Source organism: Equus przewalskii, chromosome 1, assembly GCF_037783145.1.
Source record: "Equus przewalskii isolate Varuska chromosome 1, EquPr2, whole genome shotgun sequence".
NCBI classification, from domain to species: Eukaryota; Metazoa; Chordata; class Mammalia; order Perissodactyla; family Equidae; genus Equus; species Equus przewalskii.
This window is the reverse complement of record NC_091831.1, coordinates 128,340,033-128,359,859: the sequence shown is the minus strand read 5'-3', so window position 1 is coordinate 128,359,859 and position 19,827 is coordinate 128,340,033. Positions and strand designations below refer to the sequence as shown.

Sequence of the window (19,827 nt, the reverse complement as noted above, 5' to 3'; positions counted from 1 at the left end):
TCCATCCATCCTAGCGCCCACAGGCCCTAGTCCTTCGTAGGCGCTCAACAAAGAGTAGGTGACATTTTGGCTCGCCCGCCTCCCTGGCAGTCAGTAGGCGCTCAGTAAATGTTAACAAACGGGTGACTCTCCACCGAAGGCTCCCCACCCACCCCGCGGCCCCACCGGGCTCAGGGCCGGCGCGCGGCTCCCGCCACCCGGTGCTCTGCCTAATCTGCCCCTCGCACGACCCGGCGGCGGAGGGAACGCCCCAGGCGGGGCCAACTTGGGGCGGGGCCTGCGGCCCGAGGGGGCGGGGCCGGGCGGCCGGGGTCTCCGGTCGCCGCAGGGAGAGCTCAGGCTCCGAGCGCAGCGCACGGAGGGGAGGGGGCCGGGGCGCAGATGCTGGAAGTTCACATCCCGTCTGTGGGGCCCGAGGCTGAGGGGCCCAGGCAGAGCCCAGAGAAAAGCCACATGGTGAGCGGGGGGCAAGGGGCGCAGGGACCCGCCGGATTTCCCCACGCCGAACGCAGTGGGGACCGCGCGTCCCGGGCTGGGGCGTCCGAGCGCGGCGGGCCAGGCCGTCGGGGGACAGCCTGCCGAGGCTCTCGGGGCCACTTGGGTTTGCCAGCGTCTCGGCCGGCGGTCCGGGCTCCTGAGGGACCGCACGGAGCCGAGGGGCTGGTCCGCCCGCCCTTCTCCCGAGTGTGCCGGGAGCGTGGGAGGGTCCCCAGGGAGCTGCGCCGCTCCAAGGCCGCTTTGTGCCTCGGAGCGCGGAAGGGTGGGCGCGGCGCCGGCGCGGGTCCCTCTGCGCCCGCCCGCGGGCCTCATGCATGCCCCGCCCGCCCGCCAGGCGTTCCGAGTGGAGGTGCTGTGCCGGGGGCGCAGGCACACCGTGCTGAGGCGCTACAGCGAGTTCCACGCGCTGCACAAGCGGGTGAGGCGGTGCCGACCATCCCCCGGCCCCGGCCGCTCCTGCCCAGCCCCTGGGAGGCGGGCAGACGAGCTGCGGCCCCAGCCTCTGCCACCCTCGTTACCGCCCCGTCCCTGGAGGGCTCAGGTCCTGGGGCAGTGGGGAGGGCGCAGAGGGGCAGGTCCCAGCCTGTACTGTCCACGGCCCTGCCCGGCCGGGGCGCCCTCGGGTGTCTGGGGGTTGGGGCCTCTCTCGTCCCTGTCCCAACCACCGCTCACCAGGGCCAGGGAGACGGGGGGGGGGGGGGGGGGGGCGGGGGGGGGGTGGGGAGCGGTTGGAGAAGGCTCTTGGCCAGGGTGAAGAGAGCTTGAGGGCTCGGTCGGGATGCTGTGATCGCACGCGGTAACCTCCTGGCAGATCAAGAAACTGTACAAAGTGCCGGACTTCCCCTCAAAACGCCTGCCCAACTGGAGGACCAGAGGATTGGAGCAGCGGCGGCAGGCCTTGGAGGCCTATATCCAGGTGTGCATGGGTCTCACTCTGTTGCCCCCCAGCCTGCTAGGACCAGAGGTGTGACCCAGAGAGGTGTGGGGGCACGGGGTGATGGGGACCCACATCGTGGGCATGTTATTACCCCAAGTCTCAATTTTCTGAACAGTAAATGTCCAAACAGTAAGTGTCCAAACATCCCTCTCTGGATTGATAGGATTGACTAAGGCAACCAGCAGGCAGGTGGTCCCAGGTCAGTGAAAGCTAGTTCCCTTTTCCAGGGTGGGATCCTGTGCTGCCCTCATGATGAGGATCAGGGTGGAGACCCCTTCCCCTGCTGCGAACACGGTTTTGCTGAGTCACATGGGCATACAACCTGTGTAGTCACCCAGGTCCCAGTGCTCAGGAGGGCTCAGAGCTTGGTTTCATGCTCTGCTCTGGCTGTCTTGAAATTCTTAATCATTTTGGAAGGGCCCCGGCATTTCCATTTTGCGCGGGGCTGTGCATATTACATGGCTGGGTCTGACTACAGGTTTCCTCTGTCCTCCTCTCCAGGGTGTTCTGTACCTGAACCAGGATGTGCCCAAGGAGCTACTGGAATTCCTGAGTCTTCGGCACTTCCCCACAGACCCCAAGGCCAGCAGCTGGAGGTGAGCACCTCTAGGGACCAGGGCTTGGCATGTTGGGAGGGGCCCTAGGGCTCGGGGACAGGGGCTCTCTTTTCCTTCTCACACCTCTCAGGCCCTAGCCCATTCTTCCTCTTTGAGACATGACCTCCCTGGCGGGCTTTCTTGACCTCGGTGGAGGGGCTGTTTTCTGGACAGCCTTGGTTACCCCAGCCGCCACCGGAACTGAGCTTGTTACAAATAGCAGCAGTGGTCCCCTGGGAGGTGAGGTTCTGGGTTCTCTGTCTCCACCTCTTCCTCACGCTGCCCTCAGGCATCCCCAGGCTGCTCACAGCCTCTTTTCAGCACCCTGGGGGAGTTGCCGCCTGGGGACAGCAGGCAAGTCAAAGGCTCTGTCTGCACCTGGCCCCTGCTGCCCCCTTGTGGCCGTAGGCCAGGAGGCGGGCCTGCTGCCTCCCGGCTGTCCTCCTGAGCCCACTTCCCACTCCTTTTCCTCTGTGGGTCCTTGGTGATCTCAATCCCCCACCTCCCCCTCCATTCTTCATGACCCTTTTCCCTCCTAGCTCACAGCTGCACCACCGGCCTGTCATCAGCTTCTGCGTGGATCCCTACATTTCCATCCCATCCCCAGGTGAGGGGGTGCCTCTGACCTATAATCCATATTTAGGGCCTGGGTATCAGGGTAGGAGTAGGGGGGGGGTCACGTTGCCATTTCTCAGCTCCCAGGATCCCCAGGTGGTATCTCCCTCCTACTGCCCTCCTTTGGGGCCACACCTGCCCTGCTGCTCCTGTGCCCCTGTAGCCTGCTGGCATTCTCCTCCAGGGAGCAGACACTGGTGAAAGAAGCTTGGCTCCCCTGGTCTCCATTCCTTACCAGCCAGGCTTTCCAAGCTAAGGTGAACAGAATGTGAGCTGGGAGTGCCAAGGCCTCATTTGGGGTGGCCAGCTGTTACTGCTGCCTTGGAAGGGCTCCTACTCTCAGGACGGGTGCTGAACCTATGGGCAGGAGCTCAGGATGCTGCAGGCCAGGGCCATTCCACGCCTCCTCTTCAAGCCCTGCAGCCTGCACCCCTTCCTCCTGTTTTCCTTCTGTCCACAGAGCCCCTGCCCGATGTGGTGGTGAATGGTGTGCTCCAGGGCCTCTACGGCTTTAGCACTAGCCCAGCTAGAGCCCAGCCAGAGGTTCCGTGTCACCCTGCTCCTCCGCCAATGCCCTGACCAGCCCAGAGGCCTTTGGGCCACTGCCAGGACAGTCACGTGCCTCAGTCCTATGTGCCCCATATAAGGGACATGGGCCAGGGCCCTCTTGGCCTGGACCCAAGACTTACTCACCCCAGGCTCAGAACTCGGCTGCACTGGTGCACTTAGAGCCCCCGGCCAGGGCAGGGACAACAGAGGGTAAGGAATAAAGGGAGAAGTCACTTTGGCAGTAGGCTATGAAAAGGTACAGGTGTATTTCTCCACCTACACCAGAAGGAGGGGGTGGGGGGAGAGCAAGGGTGGAGGCACAGTAGCTGGCAGAGTTTAGGAGCAAAAGCCCCTGCTTGATGTTTTGTATGTAGCATCTGGGGAATGGGTTCAGGCCAGAGTCCACAGAGGGGACAGCACCCGCTGCCACAGGTCCCAGGCACACCGGGACACAGACTGAGGGGGAGGTGCTGCAGGCCCAAGAACCGAGCCCACACACAGGTTATAAAAAACCCACCTTTTCTTTTTATTGGTCAGTGTTGGTAGGAGTTTGTTACAAAACTGGGCCCTGTGGAATGTGAGGGGAGGAGTCCACTCCGTCAGATGCCACCACTGGGGCCAGTGGGAGCGCAGAGCCCTGTGGCAGGCTGTCTTCACCCCTTGGGGGGCAACACGGCTGCACAGATGGTTGCTCAAAGGGAGGAAGTCCCCAGGCCCTACTCCTTGGCGATGGCAAAGGGCTTCTCCACCTCGATCTTGCCACAGTCTGCAATTGTCACATCCTTCAGGGGCTTGTCGCGCCCATCTGTCTTGGTGGTCTCCACCTTCCGCACTACCTCCTGGGAAGGAAAGGCAGAAGCAGGAAGGCAGAGTGGGTCAGGAGGCAGCCACTCAAGAGAGGCAGGCCCCAGTGTATGGCTGGGGAGGGCTGAGACCCCCATGTGACAAGCAGCATACAAGCCTTGAGGCACCAAAATCCTAACGGAATCATGGCCAGGGGCCAGCCCAGGGAAGGAAGAACCCAGCTCTGACAAGAGGATGGAGCAGTCTTGACCCTTTGAAGTATGACCCAGGTTGGGCTATGGGTGAGAGGGAGGAAGGGGGTGGCTGGGGAAGGGGTACCAAATGGCTTCTCAGGGACATCGTGTTCAGCTGTGCCCTGTACAACTTAGGGTGGTGCCGCATGTCACTGAGTCAGTGATGGACGGAGCCACAATAAGCCCTGGCCAGCTTCTGCCTGGGCCTGAAAGGATTTAGAACTTGTGGGCATAGAGAGGTAGGCTATTTATTCTCCATTCCCCCAGGTCTGTAAAGATGAACAATGGTCTGAATCTGTGGGTTTTCCTTTTGGAAGGGGATAAAATATATGGAGCTCCTGCCCCAGGGTCTGTGTCAGATCCTTGGTGAGGGGCACCCAGGTTTAGCCCCTTCCTCCGAACTCACCATGCCCTCTAGAACTTTGCCGAACACTACGTGCTTGCCATCTAGCCAGGCTGTCTTCACGGTCGTGATAAAGAACTGGGAGCCGTTGGTGTCTTTGCCTGCGTTGGCCATGCTCACCCAGCCGGGCCCATAGTGTTTCAGCTTGAAGTTCTCGTCTGGGAAGCGTTCACCGTAGATGCTCTTACCTGGGAAGAAAGAGTGGGTCAGGGGAGCTGGGCTGGCACAAACCGAGCAGATCTTTGGGGTGAGGATTCCAGGGGCTCAACCTGTCCGTCCTCTGTGCCAGGCCAGGCTCAAGTGGAGTACAAGAACATAAAAGCTGTCCCCTTCTGACCCTCTGGCCTTGGAGCCAAACCATGCTGACCAAGTGTGGCAGCATGAGGCCAAGCTGATCTAATGAGAAGCTCACACAATGGATTTCTTTCAGAATATAGTTTTACGGCTTTTAAATAAGGCACATATTAACAGCTACCCTTGGCTATTATGGCCTGAGAGGCCTGCCATGGGGGAACTCTGGTGAAGAGGTGCTGTGCAGGATGCAGGGGGCAGGGGCGCTAAGAACGCTCCAGAAAAGGAGAACTGCTGTGGCTGACCAGCTTTTCTTACGAGCACAAAAGACGCTGAGGTGTCTGCAACACAGAAAGCCGAGAGATGAGTGGGCGGGGCAGGGAGAAGCAAGAGAGGGGCTGCCATTTGGGTTCTGGCAAGTCAGGAGCCTCTTATGAACAAATGAACAGAAAATAAAAGGTGGCTGTGACCGTCTGTGATGTGTCTGTCCCTGAGCGCTGGGGCGCGTGACAAAGGGGGCCGAAAGCAGACCTCGACGCCACTTCAGAGAGCCTAACCTAAGTTCCCAGCGCTGTTCCAGGAGAAACAGCACACCCTTCTTTTTCCCTGCCCCCTCGGGGATTCACACTGCGCTAGTGAACTAGGGGCCCCGAGAAACCCAGCAAGAAAGAAGCAATTTTCATTTTGTTTTACCCAGCACCTTTCAAACTTACTTGCACATGAAACCCTTTTTTCCTCCTTGATAGAACTGTTTTCATCCTGTGGTTCCACAGAATGGAACCAGGTTGGGATACTGTCCTAGACTGATGCTAATCAGGGAGAAATTTCTGGTTGTGTAGCAAGTGGGGAGACGGAAAACCAAGAATTACTGGACTCTGGCTGGTGGGGGCTGGGGTGTGTCAGCCTGTGCTCCCCGTCTCACTCCTACCCCAGGGAAAAACCGGACTCTCCCAGCATCGTGCAGTGACTCCTGGCTGGGGTGCTGGCTAAACGCCTCCCCTGTGTGAGAATCCTCGTTGTGAATCTCAACCAACTGCAGGGTTTCAGTTATTGCCGCTAACCAGAAAAATCCCCAAATCTACATCCTTAGCTCCAATCACTTTCCCAAGACAAAGGAGTTCCAAACTTGAACAGACAGTTCATTTTAAACTCAGCAGAGTAAGTCATCTTTCCCTCCAGACTTCAGTTATTCTTCTGACAGCTTTTCCTCTGCACATTGTTGTCGTCCGCAGCCCCATCCTTTCTTTCCATTCCTGCTACCCCACTGCAACAAGGGCTGATGCTTAGTGTGGTAACGGCGGGTGCCAGAGAACTGCTGCAAGCATTTTACACACAGAAGAACCCACCCTGGGAGGCAGGAGCTTATGACCTTATTTCAAAGACGAAGAAACTGAGTTACAGAGAGCTTCACGGTCCCCCAGCTAGGAAGGAGCAGAGCTGGAATTCAAACCAAGGTGGTCTGCCTCTCAAGTCTCTGCCTTTACCCACTAGGCTATCGTCTCCTGGGGCTCAGGCCCACGTGGTCCTAACAGGGACAGCCACACTGGTACCTCACCCATCCACTTGCTCCTGCCTCCACATCCTGAATCCTGTTGCCACATTATTTTCCCTCAAACTCCTGTGTGATTGGGTCTTCCTCCACTCAAGTCTTCAGTGGATCCTCACTCCATGTAGGACAAAGCCCTGGTCCCCAGGTCAGGCTGCAGCCCACCACTCCTGGCTCCTGGGGTGTGCTCCACTTCCATTCCTTCAGCCCCACCTTTGGCCAAGCTCCTGCCACAGAACAGAGCTGGGCTCACACCTTAACCTTGCCTCCTCTTTGCCCAAATTCTTCCAGCCAGGACCTGACGCACATCTTCCGTCATGTTCACAAGGCCGTTTCCTGACCACCGTGGCCTGAAACAGATCCTCTGCTTGTCGGCACTTCGACAACGGCTGACTTCCCTCACCATATGTGGGCTCTTAACACTCAGGATCTCACCTACCCCTCACAGCACCCACAACTCTTGCCGCTCTCACTTTACAGAAGAGGAAACCAAAGCTCAGAGGTCCTGAGGTCACAAAGCAAGAAGGTGGCAGACACTAGGTTACACCCAACTGTATCTGACTCCATGATTACATGCGTCCTTCCCCATCCACTGTTGCCACTAGCTACCACTTAAATCTTGTCTTGTTATATAATTTTCAGAGTGTTTTCTCCTAGTTTTTCCCACCTAAATGATAAACAACTTGAGGACAGAGCCTGAGTCCTAAAAGCTGTATTACCGCCCATGTGTGAGTTTTCAGGTATTGGAAGTGAAAGGGAGTTGCTGTTCCACTGATTTTTGTGTCCTCAGCACCCACCAGAGTCTGGCCAATGAATATTCATTGATGGGGTGAGCTGAATCTGTGGTCCGAGGGGACAGTAGGCTGTGCACCAAAGTATGGCGAGACCTGTGGGTTAGTTAGTCCAGGGTATCTGTCTGTCTGTCCTATGTGTACAAGTAATGCAGAGGCAAGACAGTCAGCTCTCGCTAAGTGGTCGCTGGTGGGAAACTGCCAAGGAAAGCAACTTCTCCCACCTTTGCTGGGGCTTCAAAGGTCGCCCCACACAGGCTTTGCATGCCTGACCCACCCCTGTGTTTCACTTGCTCCCCTCCCTCCAGGAGGTATTATTGCAAGAAAAGTCACCAAGGCTATAGGCCTGGATCAGCAGCTCTGCCAGCTAAGCGAGATCCTCTTATGTCCACCTGACCCCCCATTACTCCCTCTCCTTTGTCCTGGGTTCCCCATACAAAGAAGGGTGCAGCTGGTCTCAATGAAGGTTAACAGGCCTGCCCCTGGAGCTGAGGAAGGAAGAGGCCTCATCTACCCAACACAGCCAGGCCCTCCCACCTTGGAGGCTGCACTGACAGACCCCTCTGCCCAGAGGACCTGAGGTTACCTCCAGTGCCATCTCCCCGGGTGAAGTCTCCACCCTGGATCATGAAGTCCTTGATCACACGATGGAATTTGCTGTCTTTGTAGCCAAATCCTTTCTAGAAAAGGGATGAGAAGGTGAGGAAGTGGCATGAAGCACCAGGCAGACATTAAACAGGCCCTGCAGGAACCCAGCCCACAACCAGTCGTGCTCACAGAAGAGACACTGCTGCTGGCCAGAATTATCGTTCAACGTGCTCCGGGCAAGCCACCGCTGTAGGCCAGGCATGGAGTGCACAGCCCCAAGACGGGCTAAGACTGCACGTTCCTCTGCCTTTACACAAGTGCCAGACTTTGTACGATTTTACTTCACAGAATGCCTCCACCTTCTCTTTTTTTCATAATCATAAGAAAAGATTCAAGAAAACTGACCAAAAAAAAAGTTACCTGCTGACCTAATAAAAAGTTGGAATACAAACTTTTTAAAATGGGGCACCCTTGTTTTCTTAAAACCTGGGAAGCTCTGGGCCCTTACTCTTAAGAGAAAGCTTTGGCACAGAAGCCAAAAACTAATTTCCACAGATATATTTTCTTTGGTTATCACAATGTCTTAAAAGATGAAAAGTTTTCTCCAAAAAAAAAAAAAAAAATCCAGATTTCTGGATTCAGTTTAAAAAACTTAGAAGATAAGATAATACTTGGTTCCCAGTGCCACAGGGCAACAGTTAGCTGGTACCCAGTGAGGGCTACTGCTATAGATGGACTGCGCTCTGCTCTTCGGTTTGCTGCCAGCCCGACTGGTTCTTCGCTTCATCTGAGTTTGCCTACCTCTGCTGCAGCCACTTACCTCTCCTGTAGCTAAGGCCACAAAATTATCCACTGTTTTTGGAACAGTCTTTCCAAAGAGACCGATGACCACCCGGCCTATATCTTCATCTCCAATTCGCAGGTCAAAGTACACCTGAGGAAAAAGGCCATTTCAAACTTAGCCTCTTTAAAGGGGCCTTGCTAGGCAAAGCAGGGCCCAAGAAGCTACCCTGAGGATGGGAGAGAAAAGAGCCATATTTTAAAAGCAATGTTTCTGAATCTGATTTTGGTGGCGACAAAAATCCTAACGATGAGAATCTAATGAAAGCTCCAGACCCCTTTCCCATATGTTTGTTTGCCACTCTCCTTCAGACTACGGGGTAACAACCTTTGCCCTAAACAAATAATGGGCCCAGATTCTAGAAATTAACATCAAAAAACCATAAGGAGGAAAGCCTAAGCTCACCACGCAAGTTTAAACTTATTGCTGTGCCTCGCAGTTGGAAGTGGCTAAAATTTGACCTAAGTAGAGAAAGCATTCGCAAATCGGCAGACATGATCTCTCCCATTTCCCCAGCACTGCAGGGTATTTGCAACAGACAGCACTGAGGCTGACAGCGCCGGCCCCAGCTGAGCATCCCGGACTCCAGCGCCTGGGTCAGGGCTGAGGTGTCCGGGTCATTCTCTGGTCAGAATGGGGAAAGGCTGCCCAGGCGCCACGAAGCCACAGCAGGGAGACTAGGGAGGGGCTCAGCCCAAGCCAGCCTAGGACCGTAAAGCCTCGGACACCAGTGACCAGCGGCACCGAGGCCGGACCCCAGGGCGGGCCTCGCCAGGCAGGTCTGGAGAGGGGAGGCCAGACCTTGACAGTGACTTTAGGCCCCTTCTTCTTCTCATCGGCCGTGGAGGGTCCTGGCAACAGCAGGAAGAAGACAGAGCCCACGATGAGGGCGGCGGCGAAGAGCACCTTCATGTTCCGCTCTGAGAAACGCAGCATCCACCGGGAGAAGAGAGCGCGGCCCGGCAGCCCAGGCCCGGAAGAGGGTGGGGGCGCAGCGGCGTGGGCACCGGCGCCGCCACCGAGTGCGGCCGGGGGGGACCGGGGCGCCTGCCGGCCTCCTGGCAGGAGGCGGGCTCCATTTCCCCCCTCTGCGTCGGCGCCGAATAGTAGGTCCCCCGCGGGGGCGGGGCCCGGCTCGCCGACTGGGCGGGCGGAGACGCGGGCTCGTGGATGGCTGCCACGTTACTGCGGCGCGATTGGCTCCCCAGCTCGCCGAGGCCCACCCACAGGAAGGGGATCCGCGGAAGGCGGCGCCCCTCACAGAGCAAGGGGGTTGTGCTTCGGCAGGGGCTGCAGACCTCAGCGTGCTGAGCGTGGCCACCCTGCCTTTGTGGGAGTGGGAGTCTTGGCAGGTGGTGGCTGATACTTTATGTGCCGAAGTCCGTGGATATGGGCAGAAGATGCTTGTCGTTGTCTGCACTGGGCCAGTCAACCATTACTCACCACCAAATTGGACTTAAATGTGGTAGCTTCCAAAAACTCAGGGCACATTTATGCCTACCCAGAGTATGACCTTATACAGCTTCTACTTGTCGTGCAAAACTTGCTTCAAAACCCACTTCCTTTTGGACTTAGTCTCAGTCACTTTACTACCCATTTTCCTCTCCCTTCTCTAATCTTACTGTGCTTACTGCTGTGAGTCAATGCACTCTTTGTTGTACATCCTGGTTAACTTCCTTTCTTTACTTATTTTCCCAGTAATACATTTTTTGTGAGCAACGACTGTGTTGCTCTTATTTGTATACAGCTCCCCAACACTGCTGCAGAGCTAAGTGCTCAACAAAAGCTGGTTGGATAACGTCACGTTAGCACTGAAGTGGGAAATAATATATACCACAGCCTGAGGTTTAGTCCCCCTTTTCCAGAAACCTTCGGGTTGGCCAGGGATGCCCTCACAGCACAATTTCAGGTTTTCACACACATTTGGTGTTATTCCAAACAGTTTACAAAATATGTATTTCAATACTGGGAGTCTTACATAACCAGAAAAATTAAAATTACACTCACACATTTTCTTACTCAAACTTGGACCTATGATGTTATTAAAGGTCTTTAAAACTTATTTTCAAAGGTTAACGTGATTGAAATTCCTGGTCTTCACAAACTAGATTGTAGGTAAGCATGGCTCCGTCTGCATAGCCAAACTCTGCAATTTGATCTCTACGTGAGGTGCTGACCTGAGTCTGAGGTTATGCATGGCCACTGGCATTAACTTGTCCTTCCTTACGTTGAGGCCACTGAAGGCAAGCTGCAAAGCTTCGACATATCAACACAAAGGACATTGCTCTACATTTGCCCTTTCTAATCCTCACATCTCAATCTAGACCACCTCAGTCAGGTGGAGGTTCTTCTAGGTAAAACTGCTGCACTGACAAAGACGATCTTCCAAACACTTCCTCCTTCATTATTATTATTATTATTATTATTTTGAGGAAGATTAGTCCTGAGCTAACTGCTGCCAATCCTCCTCTTTTCGCTGAGGAAGACTGGCCCTGAGCTAACATCCACGCCCATCTTCCTCTACTTTATATGTGGGATGCCTGCCACAGCATGGCTTGCCAAGCAGTGCCACGTCCGCATCCAGGATCCGAACCGGCGAATCCCGGACCGCCAAAGCGGAATGTGTGAACTTAACCGCTGGGCCACCGGGCCGGCCCCAGGAATATTTATTTTTAAAGTGATCCACAGGGGTCAGCCCCGTGGCCGAGTGGTTAAGTTCGGCGGCCCAGGGTTTTGCCGGTTCGGATCCTGGGCGCGGACACAGCACTGCTCATCAAGCCATGCTGAGACGGCATCCTACATGCCACAACCAGAAGGACCCATAACTAAAAGTATGCAACTATGTACCAGGGGGCTTTAGGGAGAAAAAGGAAAAATAAAATCTTTACAGCAAGCCACAGAAGAGGGCAATGTTCCATCCAAAGGAAAGCAGCAAGAATGCCAAAGTATCAGGTATTGTTTTCAACCACTGGAGCCTTGAATCCTAACAAAGTGAGTTTTAGCTGAATTCTTAGCTAAAAATGAGCCAGGAGAGATTAAAACCAGACAAACCAAACAACCAAAATTAGCCAAGAAAGGTAAGACATTTTATTTTACATACAAAAAGGGTGCAAACTGAGTCCTTTCCTCCCCAAACTGGGGAAGAGGTATACTTAAAGTCACATTTGTGTTTTCCATGGTGCCCTAGGAAACGGGCTACTCTGAGATAACATATCAAGACCCATTTCCCGTTTTCTCCAAAGAAGGCTACTTCCTCTGCAGAAGAGTTTTTCTTAATGGTGTACAAATCTGTCTCCTGGAGGAATCATTTCAAATACACTTGAAATTGACATTCATGTTTAAAAATACTACAAGTTTCATTTTCACAGCTGAGCTTTATGACCAGTGCCAGGGTTTATGAAACATTATATATCTAAAACAAAAGGTAAAAAAAAGGAAAAGAAAAAAGGCATTTAACAATAATCAGACACATCCACACATTAAAAATAATTCCACAGCTGATTTATACATTATCTAGTCTTTAAAAATTGCAATCAACATCCCAACATCTTTTAAAAAGTACAATGGGCAAAGATTAAAGAAACAGACAAAATAATAACATAATAAATTAGAGCATGTAATACATCCAATGGGAATTGATGAATCAACATTATTTTCCATTCGGGGAGCTATAATATTTTTGGTTTTATCTCTATCTTTTCTGTTTACTCTTCTGCTTGATGAATGAGGCTCATTCCCAGAGCCAGTTTCCTGTGACACTAATTAAAGAAGCTCACTTGTTACGTGTTTACTTCCAAGAATATTCAGGAACACATGGTCCCAGCAGCCTGGGCCTTGAGTCTTTATGGAAGTGAAATGAACACAGATGAGCGCGCACACACACACACAGAAGCATATAAATGCAACCACACACACCCATCTGTAAATATATTTCCCCCTAAAGAAATGGCTCATCTTTCCTGAGACATTCCTAACAGATTGACAAGCCTCTTAAGAAAGCTTTTGGTGCGAGGGCTGGCCTGGGATTTGGTCTGGAGCTCAGGAAGAGGAACACTGAAAGCGTCTCACCTGCCTTGAACGGGATTTGTGGGGAAGGGGCAGTCAGGACAGCTGTCCTCTTGTGTTTGCTACTGGGATGGCTGCACTGCACCCCCATTTATCATGGATAATCCTCCGCTCTGAGACTTGGAAGGTGTTGATGGCACTGGAAAAATGATTGTGAGTAAAAGAAAAACAAAAGAAATTCTGTCCACAGAACTGAGGTTTCTTTATAACATCAAGTTTGGTAATCAAACTAGAAATCTATGCAGTGCGCACTCACTTGCTTCTTTGTAAGCTGATCTACACACACATACTGGAGTGGGCTTTCTGGCTGCCTGAGCAAATATGTCAACTACTACTGTCTATATCCAGGGAACCTACTTACTATTTTGAATACAATGAAGAAACCTATCCTTTTGCACTCAGTCACTTGCAAAAAGAGTTACGAAAAATGTTTTTAAGATGGCTTAGCTGTTAAAATTCTTCCAAGATTCCTTATTTGTGACTAAAACACTGCTCAAAACTCTGCAAAAGCTCAGAATGGCCATAGTTTCTTCTTTTTCTTACTCAGAAACAAAATCAACCCCCCACCCCAAAAACCAAGAAAACAAAACCATAGGAATCCCATTTTATTTCCTACCAACCCATCACGGGGAAGACTAGGAGTCACTGGCCATCACCCTCTAGATGGGACTTTCCCGGATCCCTGGAGTCGGTAAAAGGAAGAACCCCAGAGACAAGTGCCTGTTGCTCACATGGCCAATCCAGATGGGGTGCCTAGTTATCCTGGCTCCCTACGAGTTTTTGGAATTCATCTGCTCACCTTGGGGCAACGGTGGGGATGGTGGCAGTGGACTGGCAAAGGCAATGTTGGCTGTATGGCGCTGCAAGCTCCCAATCTGAGAAACTCTAGCCATAATGTGGCTCTGACACTGGAGATGATGTTGTCAGGGCAACTCATTGCGAATGGAAAGCTGGTTAAAATATGAAAATGGAAGTGACTGGGACACAGAAGGCCTGTGGACTTGGGAGAGATGCGTTAGAAGAAAGATCAAATTCCTTTGAGGAGATGCTTTCTTGGCTGCCATGGAAGTACTTATTTTTGAAAAATGCAGGCCATGCTTGCTCACTAGGAAGGGGAACAGGTTATATCCTTTGCATAAAAAAAGTTAAGGCTCTGATCTCTAGTAACCACTATGACATAACACTACCATCACTGCATACTTCTGAAATTGAAAGTGGTTACTACCACTGAGAATCAACACTGAATATGTACTACCCACGTACATTTTCAGTGAACTAAGTTGGAAGTTACTTTAGAGGTGATGGACACTTCTGGCTAATGGCAGGGGCTGCTAGGTACTTGGGAGTTCACTGAGAATAAACAGGCCATCAGCACTTCTACTGGAAACCTCAGGATCCTGCTGTCTCCTATTGTTCTGCATTCCAAAGTAAAATGGAGCTTTAACTAGAGGCCAACCTAGTCACCTGATGTGTACATTCCTAGACAGACCCAAAATAGCAGGGGAACGTTAATTAAGGCAGTCATGAAAGCACACTGGCACTGGCATGCTCCGCCCTCCCTCGCAGAGCAGTCTGGAGTGAGATCACTGGGAAAGGCCAAGGTATGCACAGCAAGTGATCAACCCTTACATGCTTAGACTGCACAGACACAAGTCATGTTCTGGTCACAAGGGAAGGACCTTTAAGCTTTGGCGCATACCTGGCCTGCCTGCCACAGGATGCAATTGCTCAGGATACAATGCCTGAAGGACTGCAGAGCTTTGGAGAACTCCTAATGGTATAACATTAAGGTTTTTTTTTTTTGAGGAAGATTAGCCCTGAGCTAACATCTGCTGCCAATCCTCCTCTTTTTGCTGAGGAAGACTGGCCCTGAGCTAACATCTGTGCCCATCTTCCTCTACTTTATATGTGGAATGCCTACCACAGCATGGCTTGCCAAGCGGTGCCACGTCTGCACCTGGGATCCGAACCGGCAAACCCCGGGCTGCCTAAGCGGCACGTGCACACTTAACTGCTGCACCACCGAGCCGGCCCCTTAAGGTTTTTTTAATGAACAGATGCTGTTAGCACTTAATGGTAACTCAGAAACAATTGCATCAATCCCAAAGAAAAAGGTCCCTAGGCATCATGGTTGTGAAATGGAGAAAGCTCAAAAACTACAGAGTAAGTGGTTGTGGGTGGGTGGTGGTGAATGGAGCGCCCAACCCCAAGCACCTGGCTGAGGCACAGAACTAAGCGACTCCAGCAACGGGGCTGAGGAGGGAGCCCTGATGTGCTGGTGGGGAGGGAACTGATGGCCAAACTACTCCTGAGGTACTCCTTTTCTTTCTTCTTTTTTAATTTTAAGGATGATTACAAAAGAATCTCGCAGGGGTCTGGACCACCTTGGAGTGCCAATGGCCCTGCAAAGATCACCATTACCCTGCATGCCAGAGGGACCTGGGGCTCATAACCTTTGTTATGAAAATCCTATCTCTCATAAGAGATTTGTGGGGGGCAGAGAAGGATAACAGTGCATTAGGAAGGATCCCCCATAACTGCTCAGGTTCAACCCCTCAAGAGCTAGCCTTTAAAAACAATTTAAGACTGAGGGGCTGGCCCAGTGCATTAGTGGTTAAGTTTGTGCACTCTACTTCAGCAGCCCAGGGTTCGTGGGCCTGGGGATCCTGGGCATGGATCTACAGACCACTCATCAACCATGCTGTGGCAGCGTCCCACATACAAAATAGAAGGAAACTGGCAACAGATGTTAGCTCAGGGCCAATCTTCCTGACCAAAAAACCAAAAACAGAAAAACCAACAAAAAGCAAAAAAATTTAAGACCTGAAAAAAAAAGTCACAAACCCAGCTGCAAAGTGGGCTTGCCCTGTGGCCAAACTGGTCACTGCCTTTCCTATTTTGTGGAAGCAGGAGTGGGGAGGCACTTAGTGGGGTATGGAGTGCCAGGATGCTCCAGCCTTTGCCAGCATTTCCCTTTGCCCTCCTCTTGAGAGGCAAGGCTTTTTCTATATAGGGATTAGGAAGTTAAATTTTCTGTATGGGAAAGTAGAGTTGCCCAAATGCCAACTGAGAAACTATGTAAGGTTCAGTGATGATGCCTTAACCACTAGGTAATATCAAGGAAGCAAATCCCAATATTCAAAATCCTTGTGGGCAAGGGGTGTGACACCATCTCCCAGCCATTCTGTTTTGTATACAGGAAAGTTTCCTTTAAAGAAATGAAAAACTACAATCTTCACATCAGCTAAGCAGGTTTGAAACCAGGGAAGTAGTATTTCCTACCCAAGGCCCAATGGAACAGGCGAAGCCCAGTAACTCTGATCCATGCTACTGATGTTATTTCTGCTCCATGTAAGATACATGAAGGGACTTATTAGGAAATGCCAACGACCAGAAAGTATCCCCGCATCCTCCAGTCCAAAAGACAGCCCTACATCTCAAGCAAGAGGAAATGATTTTTGTGTTCCAAAACCCACCAGACTAAGCCACCAGCCATTGACCTCCATAGTTAGCTCTCTCTACTCCCAGATACAAGACCTTTCTCCTCTATCATATCTGGAATGAGAGGTGACTGGATAAGCCGCTGAACTCACATGAATATTGAACATGAGAAGATTAACTCCATACACTGATGACTTTTCAAGCGTGAATGAGGAACCAAGACCCTTCACAGTAGTATGTCATGTGACTACACCATGGGGGGAGGCGGAGAGTGTACTGGGAAGAACATGCTCTAGATACATGGCCATCGAGTCTGGAAGAAGTCAATATCCAATTGAGAACATAATTTTAGACTTTCATTTCAGTCTCCTTTCTCCTGGAATTTTCCAGCACCAACCAATCTTACCCTCCTGAGTCACTACAGCCCCATGTACTGAGACTCCCAAGTCTGCTGCTATGGACCTGCTGGGAGAAGATCTGCAGGTGCTTGGTTTCTGATAAGGCAGGCCAGCCCAAATGCTTTAACTCAGCAACTGGGGCAGACCGTACACCACATTTCCTGGCCCTGTAATGCCAAATCCTGAGGTTCCTCTGGCAGTTGGAAGGCAGGTTCACTTTCCTCCTCTTTTTGTCCACTAGTGGCAATATGGTGGTGGCTATTTCATCACTAATTTTGTCCCCAAGTCACTAAGGAAGTCACATGACTACCTATTTGGAAGTCCCTGGCAGTGGAGGAAACAAGGATTTCAGATTTTTCTTTTTAAGTATCTCCTTCTCTGGATGAACTCTCTCCTGTTCACAGTCTGGCTTGGCTGGCTCATCCCATGTGCTGGAGAGCTAGGTTGTCCAAACTGCAAGCTGATGAGGTCAAGAGGCTCTGGTAGGGACATTCTTCAGCAGCTGAGAAGATGAATGAAAATTCAAGTATGTTTCCTTGCCAACCTGAGTGTTCACTCAGAATGACACAGAGTTTGGCTTCTTCTCTTCTGGGTGCTGCAGACCCAATTCTTTCCAACTGAGAATGTCCTCTGGACCCATATTCTCACTGAATGGCTTGGCTGGCCCCATCTCCCTCGAAACAGAAAAAAGGGAAAACTCCCAATATAACCAGACACAATATGCATCTGCCATGTTTTTTGTTTAAAAAAAAAAAACAAACTAAAAGTGCAATAAAGTCAGTTTTTTTTCCTTTGCTCAGAACAATTTACATTGTCCTACTACCATCTGGAGAACAGAGTTCGCTTGTCAAGAAAGCTAAGAATGCCAACACATGGGGACAGTAGACTGCAGATTTCTCACAGCTTGTGTCCTACAGTGTAACTTCACGGGAGGGAGGGAGGGAGGGAGGGAGAACCTGCACCCCGTGGCCAGTGGGGGATGGAGGCTGCACAGGCACAGAGGACGAAGGAAGCACACTGCACACACCCGGCAGGTGGAGAAGGTTCTTCTCCAGTCCAGGTCCACCATCTTCCTCCTACCTTCTTGACCCACCCCCAGCCTCTTGAGCTCCTTCAGCAGACAAAGCCTTCAACTCACTAGCTTTTATGCTGGAAGGGGTTGAGGGCAGGGCAAGAAGCAGGAGTAAACTAAGGGGAGGGAAGAGAATAGGAGTCCTTGAGTTTTTGTGAATGACACCTTCACTGTAAACAATAGGAAGGAGAGTCAACCAGGCAGCCCCGAGGGCAAGCAGTGCGGGAGCAGCAGCTCTGGGACCTGCTCAGAGCCTTAGGCAGGTGGGGACAGCCACTGACCCACTGGGCCTTGGCTACCCCGCACTGGCTCCTTCTGGGGGCATCTGTTTTCTTTTTGGTTTGGATCTCCACCCTCCCCCACAGAGGAGTCCCTTCCAGCGAGAAATGGCAGGAGCTGCAGGTGCAATCAAGTCAGAGTCCCCAGGGCATGAGGACTGCTGGGAGGCACTGGTCACTTGTGGCGCTGAGCAGTCTTCTTCCTTTTTCTCTTAAAGAAACAGCAGCACCTGGAGCACAAGGAACATTGCAAGTCAGTGCGGGAGGCCTGTAGCTTCCAACAGACTTCTGCCTGCTTCTGCTTACTCCAGGGGGTAGAATTTTCCCCCTGGCACCCTCCCACAGGGCCACCCACCATCTACAGTGCACATACTGGAGGTAGTGGCTGTGTCCGCTATGAAGCCAAAGGAAACAGCTACTTCATTTCAATCCACAGCTATCAAACCTAATTATCAAAATGTTGCAGGCTAGGCAGGGCAAAAATATGCATTTTTGGAAGGACTATGAAGAAGGTGTACTTCCTAATCTAACAGCCAACCCAAATGCTTCACCTTTATCTAGAAACAAGGCTAGGGGTCCTCAGGGCTGCATAAGAATAACCTGAATTGTCTGCCCCTTGATACAGAGGGTAAAATTATTTAATGCAACTTCAGTCATCAGTGGGTAGGGAGGCTACAGTAAGGAAAACAAACCCCATGAAAAGTATATTTGGAACTCTAGGAGGATCTCAAGATGCTACTAATGAAGGATTAAGGATTCTATCCCCCATCCCCGCCTCCACCCAGCCCCCTGGAATAGGCAGGAGAAGCCCTGACTGTAATAAGAACTGTGAGCCCAGATCCCTGACTCAAATCAGCACGGCCCACTCTTCATTCAGAGAGAATCACTGCCCCAGCCAAGGAGCTGATCACCAGGAAGCATCTGGTTGCAGGGTCTTCCTCAACTCAGCTTCCTGAGACTGGTGCTGCTGTGCCAGACTGGGTTAAAGGACTGACTCTGTTTTGGGTGGCGGTTGGGGCCTGCTTCCTTCATAAGCTCTCCAACGGCTGCCTCCTGGGCAACAGCCACAGTTTTGGCACATGCTTAGGTCTGAGTATCCCCTCATTACTCCTGTCTTTGGAATAGGAAACACCTCTTGCTCAGGTAGTGACTAGTCCAGCAGGGGTGATGAGGGCTGTGGCATGGCTGGTGCAAAAGGTATCTCCTCTCCAGAAGCTGACACATAGGAAATGAGAAGGAAAGGGGCAGAAGGTGGTGGATGAGTCCAAGATGCCAGATGATGGAGGGGAGTAAAGTTGGAATTATACTCAGACTTGCTGGGCCCTTGAAAGAAAAGCTTATCTGAGAAAACTATCCTTGGGTCTCTTGCCTAATCCTTCTGGGTTTAATGCCAGGAATATTCATACGGAAATAAAGAACTGTTGCATACTTCTCATACCCCTAAGTTCTCCACTGTAGCTAGAATTCCCTCCTAAAAGTCAGACCCCTTGGTATTCCTACACCCAATGGACTAATTATTAAAAATTAGGAGAAAATTTCTTAGAATGCAGAAATAGACATTTACACAGACAATGATGGGCGTTAATCATATGTGAATGAATCAAACATGGGGATTTTGGAAACAAAAGCTTCTTAAGAGGGTCTTAAAAAAGATTTCCTAAGAGTATCATAGACATTTGTGAAATCCTATTAATGGGTAGGAATACAGTCACTAAACAAAGTGTCATGTGTATCTGGAGAGACTGAATGAATTCTTTTAAATAAAAATGACCAAAGCTTTTATTGTTTAAAACAGTTCTCAATGGAATCACTGGGGAAGGAGTCAAGGAAAAAAAAAGATCTTTTTCTGTACAGATGCTTTAGAAAACAGGCATTTTCCAA

General features: G+C 51.4%; 3 protein-coding genes across 30 annotated transcripts in view; 1 reads left to right on the top strand and 2 right to left on the bottom strand.

The window, feature by feature from the left end:
* Positions 1 to 287: 287 nt before the first annotated feature.
* On the top strand, positions 288 to 8,312 carry SNX22 (sorting nexin 22). 7 transcript variants are annotated; one of them, XM_070577527.1, is made up of 7 exons: positions 288 to 456; positions 833 to 916; positions 1,310 to 1,414; positions 1,937 to 2,031; positions 2,571 to 2,638; positions 6,159 to 6,620; positions 6,764 to 7,062. In XM_070577527.1, the coding sequence occupies exons 1-7, from the start codon at positions 382 to 384 to the stop codon at positions 6,772 to 6,774; spliced, it is 900 nt and encodes a 299-aa protein (XP_070433628.1). In that variant the 5' UTR covers positions 288 to 381; the 3' UTR covers positions 6,775 to 7,062. The 7 variants fall into 7 exon arrangements, with proteins under 7 accessions (XP_070433628.1, XP_008525206.1, XP_008525204.1 ...); XM_008526984.2 differs by lacking the exon at positions 6,159 to 6,620 and having other exon boundaries at positions 6,764 to 8,312; XM_008526982.2 differs by having other exon boundaries at positions 6,159 to 8,312.
* On the bottom strand, positions 3,698 to 9,823 carry PPIB (peptidylprolyl isomerase B). Its single transcript, XM_008526985.2, has 5 exons — positions 9,494 to 9,823; positions 8,672 to 8,785; positions 7,850 to 7,943; positions 4,639 to 4,823; positions 3,698 to 4,034 (listed from the first exon to the last, which is right to left on the bottom strand). Exons 1-5 carry the CDS (start codon positions 9,626 to 9,628, stop codon positions 3,912 to 3,914), a joined length of 651 nt encoding a protein of 216 aa, XP_008525207.1. The 5' UTR covers positions 9,629 to 9,823; the 3' UTR covers positions 3,698 to 3,911.
* A 1,933-nt stretch (positions 9,824 to 11,756) lies between these two features.
* CSNK1G1 (casein kinase 1 gamma 1) overlaps positions 11,757 to 19,827 on the bottom strand; it is a 189,558-nt gene continuing 181,487 nt past the window's right edge. For 9 of the 22 annotated variants that reach the window (XM_070577336.1, XM_070577226.1, XM_070577266.1 and 6 more), the window contains one exon: positions 11,757 to 18,176. In XM_070577336.1, coding sequence (XP_070433437.1) covers positions 18,122 to 18,176 — 55 coding nt within the window. In that variant the 3' untranslated portion in view covers positions 11,757 to 18,121. The remainder of the gene's footprint in view (positions 18,177 to 19,827) is intronic. The other 13 variants (XM_070577262.1, XM_070577243.1, XM_070577253.1 and 10 more) reach the window with 3 other exon arrangements.